The 19,473-nt window shown below is 36.7% G+C and overlaps 1 protein-coding gene across 4 annotated transcripts in view; it reads left to right on the top strand.

Moving 5' to 3' along the window:
- The window catches only part of ZMAT3 (zinc finger matrin-type 3), a 33,424-nt gene extending 24,350 nt beyond the window's left edge, over nucleotides 1-9,074 (top strand). For 2 of the 4 annotated variants that reach the window (XM_082744455.1, XM_082744456.1), the window contains exon 6: nucleotides 1,669-9,074. In XM_082744455.1, coding sequence (XP_082600581.1) covers nucleotides 1,669-1,880 — 212 coding nt within the window. In that variant the 3' untranslated portion in view covers nucleotides 1,881-9,074. The remainder of the gene's footprint in view (nucleotides 1-1,668) is intronic. The other 2 variants (XM_082744457.1, XM_082744458.1) reach the window with 2 other exon arrangements.
- The last annotated feature ends 10,399 nt before the right edge of the window (nucleotides 9,075-19,473 follow it).

Raw genomic sequence — 19,473 nt, 5'->3', positions numbered from 1 at the left:
GCATACTTGTATGCTCTCTCTCTGTCAGATAAATAAATAAATAAATCTAAAAAAAAAAAAATTCAACTGAGAGTCACCTGGGTGACTTAGTTGATTCAGTATCTGCCTTAGGCTCAAATCATGATCCCAGGGTTCGTGGGATGGAGTCCCACATTAGGCTCATTGCTCAGCAGGGAGTCTGCTACTCCCTTTGTCTCTGCTCCCTACTGCTTAGGCTCTCTCTTTCTCTGTCAAATAAATAAATAAAATCTTTAAGAAAAAAAAGTTCAGCTGAGGTGTAATGAGCACTGGGTGTCACATAAGACTGAGGATTCACTGACCTCTACCTCTGAAACTAATAATACTCTCTATGTTAATTGAATATAAACTAAAAATATTTAAGAAAGAAAATAAGAAAAATAAAAAATAAAGAGAAAATAAATAAAATAAAAAATTCAGCTGAATTGAAGGAAGCTGAGATAACTGCATTAATATTAGGTAAAATAAACCTTAGGACAGAGGGCAGTTTGGACTGTTTTCTGGGCAGAGTACAATTAAATGAGGGATCAATAACAAAAAATATATTTAAAAAACCCTACAAAATGTTTGGAAATGTTTAAACACTTCTAAATAACTCTGGATCAAAGAAGAAATCATACTGGAAATTAAAAATTCTTTTAAAAAAAGATGTTCTGTATTTGAGAGTGATCGGGAGAGAGCACTGTGTGTGAGCAGTGGGAGAGGGGCAGAGAGAGATGAAGAGGCAGACTCGCTGCTGAACATGAAGCTGGAGGCTCTTTGGGACTTTGATCTGTAGTCCCTGGGATCTTAACTTGAGCCTGAGCCCAAGGCAGATTCTTATTCTTAATCAACTGAGCCACCCAGGTGCCTGGAAATTTAAAATTCTTAAAATCAAACAGTAATAAAAATATATTGAATTTTGTAGGATACAGTGAAAATAATATTTTGAGAAAAGTCTTAAATATTTATTATAGTAGAAAAGAAAGCAGAAAACTAATAAGCAGTGGTCCAACTTAAGAATTCAGTTGTATAACTGGGTATTTATTTACCCAAAGAAAACAAAAATACTGTTTTGAAAAGATATATGCACTCCTGTGTTCATTTCAGTGTTATTTACAATAGCCAAGATATGGAAGCACCCCAAGTGTCCCTTGATAGGTGAATGGATAAAGATGTGGTGTGTGCATGTGTACACACACACACACACGATGAAATATTATTCAGTCATAAAAATGAATGAGCTCTTGCTATTTGCAACAACATGGATGGACCTCAAGGGTATTGTGCTAAGTAAATACAGAGAACCCTAGGTGAGGGGCAGGTGGCTTTGGCAAAATAGTGAAGGGGAATGGGAGATACAGGCTTCCAGTTATGGAGTGAATAAGTCAGGGGATAAATGATACAGCATAGGGAATATAGTTGGTAGAACTATAATAGTGTTGCATGGTGACAGCTGGACTACACCTGTGGTGAGCATAGCATAATGTATAGAGTGGTGCAGTCTCTACGCCATACACTGTAAACTAATGACAGTGTATGTCAACTATGCTTCAGTAAAAACAAACAAACAATACCCCCAAACCTAAAATACATTAGTTATAATTAATGACTGTCATCATTTATGTAGTGAATATTTTGAAGTGAATCCATTTTTATCTCTTGCTTTAGCAGGTCCTTACTTCAATCCCCGCTCTCGACAGAGAATTCCACGTGATCTGGCCATGTGTGTTACCCCAAGTGGCCAGTTTTACTGCTCCATGTGTAATGTTGGGGCTGGTGAGGAGATGGAGTTCCGGCAGCATTTAGAGAGCAAGCAACATAAAAGCAAGGTGTCTGAACAGCGGTACAGAAATGAGATGGAGAATCTGGGATATGTATAGTGGTTGTTGTATTCAGATAGAGCAGCTTTTCCTGCCTGTTGTTTGCCTTCTGTCAACATGCCCTGCTTTTGTGGTCCTTTTGATCTGAGTATATTCCTCTGCTTAATGTTAATACGTGTAACCTGCAGTGGTGTACCATGAGCTATCAAGTCTGGGGAAGGAAAAGAATATGCTTCTTAGGTCATGATGCATTTTCAGGTCAGTTGTGTTGAGCTACTTAGAGCATGTGACCTACCTACCCCACGAGAAATAACTTTTTATCTTGACTGAGTTCTGGTCAACTAGTAGCCTGATCACTTAGAGCTTTAACTATTTAAAAATTTAAAAATTTCACCTTCTTTTGCAGTTTTAGTTTTACGTACTGTTAAGTAAAGAATTTTATTGAGTTCTTACTTCAGATAATGGTAAAAACAGGTAAGCAGAGATTCTGGTTTCCCAAGGTTTCTTTGGAACCACCTCAACACAATGCCTTGCCAGTAGGATATATGAATATAAACCGGATTAGGGTCTTTCCCAGGACATGTTTTCCCCTTGTCTTCCCATTCTTGATTGAGTATAGATTTTCTTGGATTTATACACTTCCAGTGTGCTTGTCGACTTCCCAACTGTGAAATTTCGTTTCCACTGGTGGATTTTACACATTTAAATGCCATCTTCTTCCTTCCTTCCCCCTTCCCCCACCCCACCTCAGTTGAATTTGCTTGTTTAATGAGCTCATTTTCATGCCCCACTATTTTGTGGGCTTTCCAAGCCCCCTGTTCCAATATTCAATGCATTTAAGATAGATATGCTATTTTTTAAAAAAATATTTTTCAGATGGTTTTGAGAAATGTAAAGATGTGTTTAATTTTTCAATTTAGAGTTATTCACTGATAATAACCTACTTATATGACAATCTCGATTGTTGAGTTCAGATCTCTTGATATTTGTTTTGGGAGACTTTTTCAACAAGCTGATCCTTATGGTTTACTTATGTTCTTTTCTGTCTTACCAGTTGGTTGGCTACCCTGAAAAATACTACTACCTTATTATTTTATAGATAGAGAGGGTTAAAAAAAAGTTAACCAAATTTTAGTTTCATAATATCCAGTAGTAAAATACATGAACTTTGGTTCTTTGTAATTCAGCTTCCTTAAAGGTTGTGGAAATACATTATGGATTACTTTGGTATCTGATCATTTTAACAGTATTATTATTTGATTTTGGTTTTTAAAATAAGAAGCTCTAGTGTATGGCTAGATAAACTAATGGAGTACTCTATGAACTTTAATTAGTTGTATTTTATCTACTTACTGTATTTACATGGATAAGACTGGTGCTCATCCATACTTTTTTTTGAAAGGCCACATTCACCAGGAAGTTTATAATGAGCAGTATCTTTGCACTATGGTCAATTCACATTTGATTGCTTTAATTAGTAATTAAAAATAAAACTCCTATTTTTCCTTGAGAATTCTATAGGCAAAGAGATGGGGAGAAGGAAATTACAATCATCATTCCTTGCCTTTAATCCTTATGAACAATTTTTGAGCAATGTAGATCTGTATTTAAAATTCAGTTTTGGGATAACCACTGGTACAATTATCAACTTGTTCTTCTGTTGAAGTGGTGGTTTTTTTGAAAAATAGAATTGTTTAGTACATTTTTTTCCCTCCCAGAAACAGGAGAATGAAATAACATTATTGAGATTCTATCTAGACCTGTGACTCTGAGTATAATAATCCTTTTATACAATTGATTAGTTTAGGCCAATTTAGAACTTATTTTATTGGTCAGTAGGTTACTCATATTGCTGCTAAGTATAATTTTTGGGTAGAATTTAATATTACAGTGCTGGCCACTTAGTTCTTTAATTATTTAAAAACCTTATTTTCCTCCCTTTCTCTGTATGTCTGTGTACATATAGACATACATATATGTATGTGTATATAAGTACATATATATACACATACATATATATTTATGTAATACCATAGAGAAGATTTCCTTGGATCCTTATTTCAGGTAATAGTAGAAGATCGTGGATAAGAATTTACAGTTTGTAAAAGTGGCATTTATCCACTTTCAGTTTTTCCTTTGCAAATAAAATTGAAGGATTTTCTTCACTCCCCCCGCTTAATAGTTTCATTACATATATACAAAAAGCAGTGGACTTAAAGGCCTTGATGTCTTTCCTGGCCTTGCATATTCAGGTTTCCAGTCTCCCAGTGCCCTTAATGGATGTTATGAATGCATAAATGCATTTTCTTTAAAGAAAAAAGTTAGATTTATAGTGTTATTTCTTACTTGCTCTATTTCTTTGCACTAAAGAAGAGCTATGTGTTTGTTTTATATGACACTTTAGATACCATATTGCCTACAATAACTCGGTTTGCTCCTTAATTTCCAAACTGTAGGAAGTTGATAACTTCCATGATCATTTATAGAGGTTACCTACACATCCAAAAAAAGAGAAAATCACAGATCTCTATGACTTTGGATTGTTTTGGGGTTGTTACCTTTCAACATTCTCCTGTGCTCCATAGGTGAAGCAAAGGTGACAGAAGTTGTCAAAAAGGAAATACCTAAATAAATATATCTCTGCATGGTACAATTTCTCATCTCCATGCATTCCTATTAGTCAGTGTTTTTTCCCTGTCAAAGAAGGCCGTTGTTACTACCACAGTCAGTGATACGTGATCTCTGTTGGTTTCCTTTTGTAAAGTCCAGTCCTGCTTTGTAATGTGCTCTAGAATCTGCACCCTGTGCTGCCCAAGAGTCATGTTAGTATCTTTGTATATGCTGTATACAAGGACGGACAGAGGCCTAAACAGCGGAAGACCTTTAGTTGAGTCAGTAGATTTCAGTAATCATCTGCAAGAAGAACTCGTAGCATCAAAGTCTCTTTGTGAGTATCTTTCTGTAAGTTGTCATTCGAAGTCAATGTTAGAAGATAACAATTAGAAACTCTTCTTAAGATATTGAGGGCAAGAAGTTGTAAAGGAAAAATTCCATGTTCCAATTAAAAGATTGGACTGCCTATGCCTTTGAAGTGTTTTTTTCAAAAAGTTAGCTACAAAACAAAGTGTGCCATGTAAATCCTTTTGGCTCCACACTGAACAGAAAATACTTTGTTGGTCTTGTCTTTGTATATCATGTACTACAATCTGTAAATATGTGCATGTTTTTTTATTACATTTGTCTGCTTGTCTCTTATTGCACTGAATTCTGCAAGATAAATATTTTATACCATTCATTTAGAAAAAGTTCCTTCTCCAACTCTTCTTCATTATTTCCCCTCCTAATGAGTTGGTAAACTTAGAAAACCATTTAAGATTTTTTGAAACTCTGAGATTGAATGAAGAATCATGGCTGCCTGAGACCATCCTTATGTTCCTCTGACTTAACACAGCTGAAGGGAAGCATGAGATCTTCCTTCCACCTTATTTTACAGAATTGATATGCTTGTTTATAGCTGCTTGTCTACACTTTCAATGAGGGGAATGGGAAAATACATGTTTCATGTTTATAAATAAACATGAAACATATATTTGCTTTAATCTTCCTCTGTAGATAGATTCTAAGGATTAGCAGTGGGATTTATGATTCCTTCACTCCTGAATTGGATGGGACCCTGAACAATGACAGTTTGAGGACTGTCCAGTGACCTGTGTAATATAAGTCTTGCTGGTCAGGGGAGACATGTAATTTTGGGCATGGTATCCTCTACAGAGAGGCCTAGGGATGGTGTATTTGGAACTTGTTTTGTTTCCTTAATATTGGAATGTAGACTGAAAGTGCTCTCTAAAGAACTTGGTGAGGCATATATAAGACAATAGAATTTCTTTAGAAATAGAAATATTTTGTCAATAGAGACAAAAGTTTAATGTAGGCTTTTGAACAAATGCTTAAAAAATACTCCACCTTAACAACTATTTTTTTTTTTTTTTAACCAGCCAAATTACTATTCAGGAGTTTCATACATAATAGTGTTTTGTTGTTGCTTTTGTTTTGGGGGGGTTTTTCTTTGTAGACCTCTATCATCATAGTTACTAGCAGTCTTTCTGAGTGGACAAATAGCTGTGTAAATAGTTTCTCATATGAAGTTTCTACTGATAGGTGTTTGACTTTTTCTTCCCAGTGTGAATGGGAGGGTCATTTGTAAACTCCCATTCTGGGTAGCTACCAAAAAGTAAATACTGGCTTATGGTCCCATGTGACCCTGTCTCCATTAAGCCCAGAATATGAGTGCCTTTAGCATGTTTTAGCATTTCACAGAGAGAAGAGATGATGAATTATTGCCGTTAATCACAGTTCATTAAACAGAAGCTTGGAATAGCGAAGGTCTGTGTGAATTCTGTGTTCTGCATTTTATATATTTATTTATTTTTGGCTTAATGAGATTTCAGTTTGATACTGAGTAAAACTGTTAACATTGTTGATAAGGAACCACACACCCTGAAAATAAATCCAGTTGTCCCAGGCTGACAGTAGTCATAGATTATTCTTCACCTTGATCTATGTTGCATTTATATTTAATGAGTAGTAGTGTGGTGGATTGGAAGGGCTTGATTTACACTGATGTTTGGAAAAACTTTATTCCAGTGCTCTTTTCAAAACTTGTCTATTCTATAGAGAGAAGAGAATTACTTGCAAATGAGGTGTGTGAAGAAGAGAGTGTCTTGTTCACAATACTTACCAATTGTGTTAGTTCATCTCTATGTTAAAGAAAGGGTCTTCAGAAATTGGGTTTGAGGCCTTAAGCAAAAATTCTCCCTTCAGTTAATTACAATTCTAAATTGCCTGAGTCTTTAAAACACACTGCTAAATTAACTTTATTGTAGAAATAGTAAAATTTTCCTCAGTATTTTATTATGAAAAATTTTAAACATACATTGAAGTTAAAAGATTTTTACAGTATATCACCAGTAAATTAGGCCATTAACACTTTACTAGGCTTGAATTACCACCTGTCTGTCTGTCCCTCTATCCATCCATCCATGGAGGTTTAAAAAAATCTATATTTCAGCATAAATTTCAGACCATATTCTCCCTTAAACACTTCAGCATAGGTGTCATTAACTAGGGTTTATTATCTGTTTGAATATTGCTATCTTTTAAAAAGCAGTGTATGAAGTTGATAACTGGAACCAAATAACATACATTGTTTTCTCTTGTGGACTTTAGCCTTCTGGTTTCTGTTTTTATATGTGCTTAGCATGGAGGAAAACCACTCCTTTCCAACCTCAAGTTCTCTGGTGTTGGTCATTTTAAATGCTTAGTTGTCACACCTTTTAAAGTTCCATAAGAATTTTTTCTTTATCCCTCTTCTGTAATGTATTTTTGCTGAACTATGCAGCCTCTTTAAAATAACTGTAAATTACGGATTGGGGTTTATTAAATCACCTTATACCTCATTTCATTCTATTGCTGCTTTTCTCCATGAAACCACATCTCTGTCATTACTTTCACCTGCTCTATCAGAACATAAAGAGGTGGAGAGAGTCAAACCCATAGATGATTAGCTGTTTTAGACAACTGGAGAAGAACAGATTTCACAGTTGTGAAAGTCAAAACCATTAACTTATCTAAAGCCTTTGAATTCCCTGAGTATTGTCATTGCTCATGCTTCCTCTAGCCATAATTAGCAGGATCGAAAATGATTGTACTGTACAATGAGTTGTTGAAATTGTGAGCCTTAGTAACCATCTTTAGCTTTACTCTAGTACTGTTTAGAAAAAAATTTTTTTTGACATATGCCTTTATTTTTATGCCAATTTTTTTGTGGGCAAAATCTGAAGAATTTAAGTGACTTGCTCCAGGTAATGAAGACTCAATGGATAAGTCAGAATTGAAACTTCACTGTTCCTGATGCATATTCTTGTGCTTGTATGATAAGCATCATGGCTTCCAAGATAACGAAACATTCCTTTGGGGACCTTAAAATGAAAGTATGATTTTTTACTAACTAAACTTTCATTTTTGGGCATTTCACGATTCTTTGAATTTAAAGATTTTTTTTTATGGTCATGCTTCTCATTAAGCCAATGTAATTGCTAAAAACCTCACTTCACTATTAATACCAACTAATAATGCAGGTTTTATCAGATTTCTTTTCGATTTAAATAACCTTCATGATTACTCTTTTTCTAGTTAAGTGCTTAAGTGACCCCCTCACTAGTGAAAATAAATGTTCTATATCACTGATTCAATGTATATTCTCTACATGATATATTTTTTTAAGGAAAAGTAACCCCATATGTCAGGATGAGTGATATTCTAGGGCAAAGCACATATAAAGTTTATTTCTACTCTGCAAATCTGGCATTTACGGGAACAAAACTCTTTTAGAGTGGCTGGTCATTGTTTTGCCTTCTTTTGGTACTTGAGCACCTTTCTGTGGTTTTGTAAATCAGTGTATCATTTTGTAAGAATTCATGTTGATTCTGTGTTAGTTGGTGTTCACCTTGTGGTATCCTCAGCTGACTGTAATAATTTAATTTAGGTATGGTGTGTCTGCTTTGAGATGCCTTACTAGAGCATGTCAGATTCTGCTCTGAAGCATTCCATGTATCTGCTAGGGCAATGAGTTACCTCTCTTGGATGTATGCTCTAGATCCAGAAGCAAAACTGATTTTGCTTTCACTGTTAAGGTTGCATTTTAGTGTAGTTATTGTTTTAAATTAGAGAATAAAATCACTTAAAAAAAAAAAAACAAGGGAGACTTTAGAACCCTTCATTTAATGGCATGGCAAATTTTTAAAACCGCTTTTGCTATTTCACTAGAAAAATATCTAGTAAAGGATATAGCTAAAAACCGCCAGCCAGAACTGTATGAAATTGGGGTTGTTTCCTAAAATCTTTTCTAAATGTCATACAGGGGTTTAACATCTGTGTGTATTGTTGGGGCTAAGTGTCAGTCACCCACTTTGGAAATCTGTTTGCATTCTGGGGCAATAAAATGGCAAAAGTGTCATGGGATTAAAACCAATCAACTGTGAATTGTGAGATTGAAATTGCTTTTTTTGGTTTTATTTTCTTCAGCATATTGAAAATAGAAACCCAAAAGTTATTTAAAATTTACACTGCTTATGTTGATGGCTCATTTTGGCTGTGTATCCTCACTTATGTACTGATTTCTGATAAAAGCTTGACATTATTGTAACAGGTATTTTGTGTTCAATTTAATAAAACAGTTTCTGAGTCTTGTCTGCACATTGTTTGGTTCTGAGTTGGAGATCTTGGGGGAAAAAGATACGCTGTCTGCAATGATGTGTTATTTTCAATGCCCACAGTCAGTGGCTGTACGTGATCTGCCATGGACTTCTTGAATTTGTGCAGAGTATTGTCAACTCTTGGGCTTGCAGTAGACTTAACCAAACTGCTCACACTACTTCTTCCCTACGTCACGGGAGTTAGCCTGAGACTGGAGAAGTTTCTCTATTTTATGGATACATTTAAAATTTACCTTCCTTTCAAATTCTGAGACGTTTTGGGTTTAGCAGGACCATAATCACTGCTTCTGAAAATAAACACATGAAAAGCCATCTACCCATTCATCTTTTTGTGTTTCACATATAAAAATACTCTTATTTGTACTCTTATATGTACAATATATTACTGGGTTATGGTCATTTAAGAATTCTGGTTTACTCAGTGCAATGTGCTTTTGAATTTAAATGCTCATTTTACAGGACATGATCTCAGGGTCCTGGGATTGAGTCCTGCATCGGGCTCTCTGCCCAGTGGGGAGCCTGCTTCCCTCTCTCTCTCTCTCTCTCTCTGCCTGCCTCTCTGCCTACTTGTGATCTCTCTGTGTCAAATAAATAAATAAAATCTTTTAAAAAAATGCTCAGTTTAAAAAGTAGATTAGAGGCCTGGAAGGTGCTGTTTTGGTTTGTTTAATCAGGGTGCGAGACACATACACCTATTGTCATGGAAAAAATTCTTGTCTGCACAAAAAGTTTCTGAATGAAGTGAGTAGATCACATTGAATCTGTGTGTTGTAAAAATACTCAAGGCAGCACATTTTATTAAATCATCTTTAAGATATTTTTAGCTTGAAAGAAAGCTATGATAATGGGCATCAAAAAATAGAATCATAAACCACTAAGCTTTTCAGCTTTTCTTTCTTTAGGCATTTCTGAAGCTTATTTGTTGGAAATTTATTCAAGATCAATTGCTGGGTGTTACCCTTTAAAACTACCTGTATGTGAAGGACTATCAATGAAATTTCCCAGTCTGTTATAATTAGTATAAGATTGTAAAAAGATTAGAAGTAGATACTTTTGTGATGAGTTTTAAGATATTTACCATTTGAGTTGAGACTTAACCCACCAAGTTTTATACCTTCTTATGGGACATTCATGAACTATTGAAATTTGGGAACTTACAAAAAGATGAAGACAGGCAGCAATTGTACACTTTAAAAGAATTATTTAGTAGGGATGTGATTATGAATCTTACCCACACCCCCCATCACCTAAAAATGCACTCCATGGTGTAGATGCATATGTGTACCTATGTGTCAGAGAAAGAGAGATGAAGATAGATGGACAGAGAGAGAAATATGTAAGGAGGAAGTGTGTGGAAGTATGTTGTATGTATGTTGTAATGAAGTATGTCTGAAGGAACAGATGTATGTTTGCCACTGGACTAAATCGGCTTCATTGTAGGAGTCTGTAACATCCGCTTGGCACTTTGGATGTCTTTAAGTATGTAATTAGAGCTTCAAATATGCTTTGGCTGAGGGCCATCCCTCCAGACAGGAACAAGATGTCTTTCATACTAGCTTTAATTTTTAATCTTTGCTAATGCCAGAGGCTCTTCTCTCCCTGTTTTTCAGAAAAAGCTTACTGGGTTATGGACTTTGACCAAAGGTATCTAGTGCCACCATGTGGACTCTTTAAATCTTACAGTTAGCAATTCAAATGTGGTTGGTACCATACCTCAGAAGCAGGATCCTTGGCTAAAAACCACCTAGTGGAGGAGAGGAGATTTTAATCCATAAAGCAAGGGCTCTTAGAAATCGTGACTTTAGGATAACAAGGAGTGTGTTCTTTTACGCCTTTGGCTACTAAAGTAGGCCGAATGGGAAAAGCGATGGATTGGGAATCAGAATACATACATATACATATACATACACTTATATGTGTGTATGTGTATGATTTTTTGTGATTTTGAAAAATGTCTATTTTGCTTTAAAAAAATCCATTATCCATGCACTTTCGGTTATGTGAACAGCAAACATGGAAACTAAATAGGAATAATTGTCAATGAAACGAAACGAAAACAAAAACTGGAAGCAAAGGACAAGAAAAATCTCTTATCAAAGGAAATTCTTTAAAATGAAATTATATAAAAATGGCAAATATTACCATATAGGTGGAAATGATGCTGACAATATAAAAACTAAACTACAAAATGCAAAACATAAAAAGTTTTCTTAAACGTAATTCATATTGGGGAAAGCATGTTTTCTGCTTCAATAAGTTGGCAATACAGAAGTAGACATATTTTTAAGTCTTCCGTTAAATATTTTGAACATTTACAGAAAGTGTTCACTAGGGTATAACAGGCCAGTTCTGTCAACTGTGTGCTCCTGGCATGCCACCTAACTGTTCAGTTATTCCGAATTGTGGTGTTAAGTGTGCATTCCAGTTATTTCTTTTCATCCTTCTTAGCAGTATGGGTGACTTAGAGAATTGTTCTTCTTTAAAAACTGGTTGAGTTTTTTTGAATAGTTAGACCCTGAGCTCACCTCTGACCTCATGCTCCCATCACTTCCTCCCCAGAAGTGATGGCAGTTACCTTTTTCTTAGGTATTTTCCAGAGATACTCGATGCAGTATGAAGGATGGCATTGCATACACTAATACTTCTGGTGACCGGTGTGCCTGGGCAAATATGCCATACCAGCACATGTGGACCTTATTTTTGACTAGATGGTATTCCCCCATATGATTTCCAAAATATCTTTTACTGGTCCTTTGATTGGTCTTCCTTGATTTTTTTTTTAAACTGAAAGCTTTAAAAAATTGTGGTGAAATGTACACAATATAAAATTTATCATTTTAACCATTTTCAAGTCTGCAGTTCAGTGGCATGAGGTAATTCACACTGCTGGGCATTGTCACCACCAACCATTTCCAAGCCTTTTTTCACCTTCTCACACTGAAACCCCCAAACCCACGGAACAATAGCAACCATTTCTCCCTCTCTCCAGCCCCATGGTAACCACCATTCTACTGTCTGTATGAGTTTACTACTCCAGGTACCTCATACAAGTGGGATTGTACAGTATTTGTCATTTGTGACTGTTTTATTTTATTTAGCATAATACCTCCAAGGTTCGTATGGAGGCATATGTGAACATTTTCTTCCTTTTAAGACTGAGTGATACTCAAATGTATGTACATAACCACATTTTGTTTATTCATTCATCTCTCAATGTACATTTGGGCTACCTCATCTTTTGGCTATTGTGAATAATGTTGCTATGAATACAGGTATACATAAATTAAAAACTTTTTAAAAGTTAGAAATTATTTCAAAGATGCAAAGTATAGACGATAATGAAACAGACATAGAGGTGCTCACCGCCAAGCTCCCCAACACCATCAGATCCTAGCATTTTGCTGTATGCTGTTATTTTTAGAAGAAATAAAACATGGTTTCAGCTGAAACTCACTGTGTACCTCTCCCCACTTCTAATTTTTTTTTTAGTGCAGATTAACAGTATTTTTTGAAAAAATATTTTATTTATTTATTTGACAGAGAGAGAGATCACAAGTAGACTGAGAGAGGAGGAAGCAGGCTCCCTGCTGAGCAAAGAGCCGGTTTTGGGGCTCGATCCCAGAACTCTGAGATCATGACCTGAGCCGAAGGCAGAGGCTTTAACCCACTGAGCCACGCAGGCACCCCCCACTTCTAATTTTACTCCCTCCCCAGATAAACCACAGTCTTGAATCTGGTTTTATTATTTTCATGTGTAATATTAATACCATATGTATCCATAAACAATACATAGTGTTGTTTATGCTTTCATAACTAATGTAAATGACATCATAATGTGCAAATGCCTTTGTATTTTTCTCTCAACATTTTGAGAATTATCTATGAGGATACATGTAGTCATAATTTGTCCATTTTAAATGCTATAGAGTGTTCATTTGTCTGCATGTACCACAATTCATCCTCCTGTTGGTGGACATTTTAGGTGGCTTTCAGTATTTCCTTATTACAAGTACTACTGCTGTTAGTGTTTTCTACATATCTCCTTAGGCATCTGTGTGAAAGGCTCTAGAAACCAGATCTTTGCTATATCACTTTGGAGCTCTTTGGAAAGACACCATCCCAGGCTCCACGCCAGACCTACTGAACTACACCTTATCTTAAGTAAGGTCTTCCTTTATGAAAGGTCCTTTATGAAAGCCTAGATCCTTTAGGCATATTGACGTTTGAGCAGTTGGTCTCAAACGTAGTAGCACGTTGGAATCATCTGGGAAGTTAAAAAAAAAAAAGCAGCAAAAACAACCTTATGCCTGGGTCTTATCCCCAGAAGTTCTGACTTAATTGCTCTAGGGTGTGCCCAGGTCTCCAGGGATTTTTAAAAACTCCTTATATGATCCTAATACGTAGCCACGATTTAGAATGACTACTCGGACCAGTACAACTGTGACTGCATTTTATGTGTCACTTGGCTTTTGCTGGGGTGCCACTCCAGAAAGGAGAGTTTTACCCATAATGGACAATGTCAGGCAGGTAGAGACCATAATGGAACGTCTAATCCAGGAAATAATCAAAACACTTGAGCAAATGCTTCATCCTATTTTAAGTACTTTTAAAATATTTTAATTTGTTTTTAATCGAAAGAGGTTAATTTACTTAACAAATACTTGGAAGGTACTAACTATGTATCAGATAATCTCCTGGAAAGCACTTTAATATTACTAATCTTATTATGTGTTGAAAAATTTCCTTTGTACTTAAGAAAACCTTGAAATTTTGCATGCGATAGTGTAGTTTATCACAAAGTCCAAAGAACTGTTAGGAAGGAGGAAGAACACAGCACAGGACGGTGAACCCCTCTGCTTGGTGCTCTTAGTGGCCCTGCGGCACTTGGGACTCAACTTCCAGCCTGGGGTACCCGCGGAGGGAAGCCGCCCTCGACTCACCAGAAAGCGCATGGTCAGGGAGAGCACAGAGCTACTGCCTCTGGAAGGAAGACAACTTAGCCCTTTGTCATGTAGTGGCGTGAGCTTTTCTCCCCAACAGTATGTCATTGTGGTCCAAACTGGGAAAATTCCTGGGGAGGCTTGGGGCTAATTATTCATTTATTCCATCACTCTGCATTTTTGTGAATGTTTTACAATCGAGCTCTCAAGTCACTACTGGATTTCAAAGTATATTTATATGACCTGGAGGAACTTTCTCAGAGACAGGAAATTCTCTTTTGCAAAGAGATATTCATTCACATAAGGAAACATACGTACATTTTTGCTGTCTAATATTCAACACTTTTGTAAAGGGGGAAATACTCCTTAAACTCCTCATTTTTCCAATCCCACTTTTTCCTTCCTAGAGGTAATTGGTATTATTAGCATAATCCTTATCCTTCCAAACCTTTTTCTGTGTATTTCTAAATATGTTATTTTATACTTTATGAAGAAGAATTTCTATGTCCTCTACTTGTAATATTTATTTTAGTGCATCTTATTCAACTTTATACAGTAATAATGCTGGCCAAGATGGACAGAAATCCAAATTTTTATGTTAAGTCACCAAATGATCTTATGGCAAGATTTTATTTGGAAATATGCCCCTTCTTCACATGTTTGGCTTTTGTTCTTTGGCCCATCAGCCCATAAATGCCAAAGTGGCAACCACCTGCAATAGGGCAGTTAGAAGGGAGCGTACAGATTTGTCCTGAAATATGGCACAAGCCCCAGTTTTCCTGGTAGTGACTTCACAAAGTCCTTGATTGAGCCCAGAGATGAAATTCTGTTTTGCCTGCCAGTTACCAAGCGGTAAAATGGTGATCACATGCAAATAGATATGAAACTGCTCCTTCCCTTCCTTTGTTCGCTAAGAGGGACTTGGCAGGAGGGTATGTTAATGGAATTCTCAGCAGCATCAGGCAATAGCTGTTCTGGCAGTGCCCATTTGCAGAACACAGTGACTATTTCCTACCGCCCCTGCTGGAAACACAAGCCCATTGGCTGGGTGCTATCCTGTCAACAAGCAGAGAGAATTCCTATGGAACTAAATTCATCAATCCTTCTGCAGAGGAGGAAGAAGGGAGCAGAGGAAGAACAGTTTCATGCTCAGGACATAAAAATTCCCCAGGCTGCTGGTGAAGTGAGCCTCTGGCCCTAGAGCACAGGGAGTTTGGAAGCAAAAATAGAGACATATCTCTTGTCCCCAGGAAAGGCTATGGCCCTACAGTTTTGTCCACCCAGACAGGACATACCTTTTTTTTTTTTTTTTTAAATTGATTAACATATAATGTATTATTTGCCCCAGGGGTACAGGACTGAGTCATCAGTCGTACACACTTCACAGCACTCACCATGGCACACACCCTTCCCAATGTCCATAATCCAGCTACCCGATCCCTCCCTCCCACACCCCCAGCAACCCTCAGTTTCTTTCCTGAGATTAAGAGTCTCTTATGGTTTATCTCCCTCCCAATCCCATCTTGTTTCATTTCCCTCCCCTCATCCCCCACGAGCCCCCGCCCTGCCTCTCAAATTCCTCATATCAGAGAGATCACATAATAATCGTCTTTCTCTGATTAATTTACTTCACTTAACATAATACCTTCTAGTTCCATCCATGTCTTTGCAAATGGCAAGATTTCATTTTTTTGATGACAGGATAGTAATCCATTTTATATATATACCACATCTTTTTTATCCATTCATCTGTTGATGGACATCTAGATTCTTTCTATAGTTTGGCTATTGTGGACATTGCTGCTATAAACATTCGGGTGCACGTGCCCCTTCGGATCACTGCATGTGTATCTTCAGGGTAAATACCCAGTAGTGTTGTTGCTGTGTCCTACATAGTGTAGCTCTATTTTCAACTTTTTGAGGAACCTCCATGCTGTTTTCCAGGGTGGTTGCACCAGCGTGCATTCCAAGCAACAGTGTAGGAGGGTTCCCCTTTCTCTGCAACCACACCAACATCTGTCATTTCTTGATTTGTTAATTTTAGCCATTCTGACTGGTGTGAGGTGGTATTTCACTGCAGTTTTGATTTATATTTCCTTGATGCTGAGTGATATTGAACACTTTTTCATGTGTCTATTGGCCATTTGGATGTTTTCTTTGCAGAAATGTCTGTTCATGTCTTCTGCCATATCTTGATTGGATTATGTTCTTTGGATGTTGAGTTTGATAAGTTCTTCATAGATTTTGGATACTAGACCTTTATCTGATATGTCCTTTGCAAATATCTCCTCCCATTGTGTCAGTTGTCTTTTGGTTTTATTGTCTGTTTCCTTTGCTGTGCAAAAACTTTTGATCTTGATGAAAGCCCAGTAGTTCATTTTTGCCCTTGCTTCCTTTGGCTTTGGTGATGTTTCTAGGAAGAAGTTGCTGCCGCTGAAGTCGAGGAGGTTGTTGCTTGTGTTCTTCTCAGGATTTGATGGATTCCTGTCTCACATTGAGATCTTTCATCCATTTTGAATCTATTTTTGTGTGTGGTGTAAGGAAACAGTCCCGTTTCATTTTTCTGCATGTGGCTGTCCAATTTTCCCAGCACCATTTGTTGAAGAGGCTGTCTTTTTTCCATTGGACATTTTTTCCTGCTTTGTTGAAGATTGGTTGACCATAGAGTTAAGGGCCCATTTTTGGGTTTTCTTTTCTATTCCATTGATCTATGTGTCTGTATTTATGCTAGTACGATTATAGTCTTGATGAGTACAGCTTTGTAATAGATGTTGAAGTCTGGAATTGTGATGCCACCAACTTTGGTTTTCTTTATCAACATTCCTCTGAATATTCAGTGTCTTTTCTGGTTCCATATAAATTTTAGGATTATTTGTTCCATTGCTTTGAAAAACATTGATGGTATTTTGATAGGGATTGCTTTAAATGTGTAGATTGCTTTAGGTAGCATAGACGTTTTCACAATATTTGTTCTTCCAATCCATGAGCATGGTATGTTTCTCCATTTTTTTTGTCTTCCTCCATTACATATGCTCTGATCTTTATTATTTCTCTTTTCCTGCTGGATTTAGATTTTTCTTTTTTTTTTTAAATTTAATTTTATTAAAAAAAATTTTTTTTTTTAAATAAACATACAATGCATTTTTATCCCCAGGGGTACAGGTCTGTGAATCGACAGGTTTACACATTTCACAGCACTCATCATAGCACATCCCCTCCCCAGTGTCCATATCCCCACTACCCTCTTCTGTCCCCCCTCCCCCCAGCCACCCTCAGTCTGTTTTTGGAGATTGAGTCTTTTATGGTTTCTCTCCCTCCCAATCCCATCTTCTTTCATTTTTTCTTTTCCTACTCTCCCAACCCCCCACATTACATCTCCACTTCCTCTCCGATTGACTTATTTCACTAAGCATGATACCCTCTAGTTCCATCCACGTCGTCGCAAATGGCAAGATTTCATTTCTTTTGATGGCTGCATAGTATTCCATTGTGTATATGTACCACATCTTCTTTATCCATTCATCTGTTGATGAACATCTAGGTTCTTTCCATACTTTGGCTATTGTGGACATTGCTACTATAAACATTCGGGTGCATGTGCCCCTTTAGAGCATCACATTTGTATCTTTAGGATATATACCCTGTAGTGCAATCGCTGGGTCATAGGTTAGCTCTATTTTCAGTTTTTTGAGGAATCTCCACACTGTTTTCCAGAGTGGTTGCACCAGCTTGCATTCCCACCAACAGTGTAGGAGGGCTCCCCTCTCTCCGCATCCTTGCCAGCATCTGTCATTTCTTGACTTGTTAATTTTAGCCATTCTGACTGGTGTGAGGTGGTATTTCAGTGTGGTTTTGATTTGTATTTCCCTGATGCCGAGTGATGTGGAGCATTTTTTTATGTGTCTGTTGGCCATCTGGATGTCTTCTTTGCAGGAATGTCTGTTCATGTCCTCTGACCATTTCTTGATTGGATTCATTGTTCTTTGGGTGTTGAGTTTGCTAAGCTCTTTATAGATTTTGGATACTAGCCCTTTATCTGATATGTCGTTTGCAAATATCTTCTTCCATTTTGTTAGTTGTCCTTTGATTTTGTTGACTGTTTCCTTTGTTGTGCAAAAGCTTTTGATCTTGATGAAATCCCAATAGTTCATTTTTGCCCTTGTTTCTGTTGTCTTTGGTGATGTTCCTAGGAAGAAGTTGCTGTGGTTGAGGTCGAAGAGGTTGCTGCCTGTGTTCTCCTCAAGGATTTGGATGGATTCCTTTCTCACATTGAGGTCCTTCATCCATTTTGAGTCTATTTTCATGTGTGGTATAAGGAAATGGTCTAGTTTCATTTTTCAGCATGTGGCTATCCAATTTTCCCAGCACCCATTTGTTGAAGAGCCTGTCTTTTTTCCATTGGACATTCTTTCTGGCTTTGTCAAAGATTAGTTGACCATAGAGTTGAGGGTCTATTTCTGGGCTCTCTATTCTGTTCCATTGATCTATGTGTCTGTTTTTGTGCCAGTACCATACTGTCTTGATGATGACAGCTTTGTAATAGAGCTTGAAATCTGGAATTGTGATGCCACCAACTTTGGCTTTCTTTTTCAATGTTCCTTTGGCTATTTGAGGTCTTTTCTTGTTCCATATAAATTTTAGGATTGTTTGTTCTATTTCTTTGAAAAAACTGGATGGGATTTTGGTAGGGATTGCTTTAAATGTGTAGATTGCTTTAGGTAGCATAGACATTTTCACAATATTTGTTCTTCCAATCCATAAGCATGGGACATTTTTCTATTTCTTTGTGTCTTCCTCAATTTTTTTCATGAATACTTTATAGTTTTCTGAGTATAGATTCTTTGCCTCTTTGGTTAGGTATTCCTAGGTATCTTATGGTTTTGGGTGCAATTGTAAATGGGATTGACTCCTTAATTTCTCTTTCTTCTGTCTTGTTGTTTTTGTAAAGAAATGCAACTGATTTCTGTGCATTGACTTTATATCCTGACACTTTACTGAATTCCTACAAGTTGCAGCAGATTTGGGTTTTCCACATATAGTATATAATCTGCAAAGAGTGATAGTTTGACTTCTTCTTTGCTGATTTGGATGCCTTTAATTTCTTTTTGTTTTCTGATTGCTGAGGCTAGGACTTCTATTACTATGTTGAATAGCAGTGGTGATAACGGACATCCTTGCCCTGTTCCTGACCTTAGTGGAAAAGCTTTCAGTTTTTCTCCATTGAGAATGATATTTGCAGTGGGTTTTTCATGGATGGCTTTGATAACATTGAGGTATGTGCCCTCCATCCCTGCACTTTGAAGAGTTTTAATCAGGAAGGGATGCTGTACTTTGTCAATTGCTTTTTTAGCATCTATTGAGAGCATCATATGGTTTTTATTCTTTCTTTTATTAATGTATTGTATCACATTGATTGATTTGCAGATGTTGAACCAAGCT

This window comes from Mustela nivalis (genome assembly GCF_964662115.1).
Source record: "Mustela nivalis genome assembly, chromosome: 1".
NCBI classification, from domain to species: Eukaryota; Metazoa; Chordata; class Mammalia; order Carnivora; family Mustelidae; genus Mustela; species Mustela nivalis.
The sequence above is the reverse complement of the archived record's forward strand: the minus strand, read 5'-3'. Positions and strand labels throughout refer to the sequence as shown.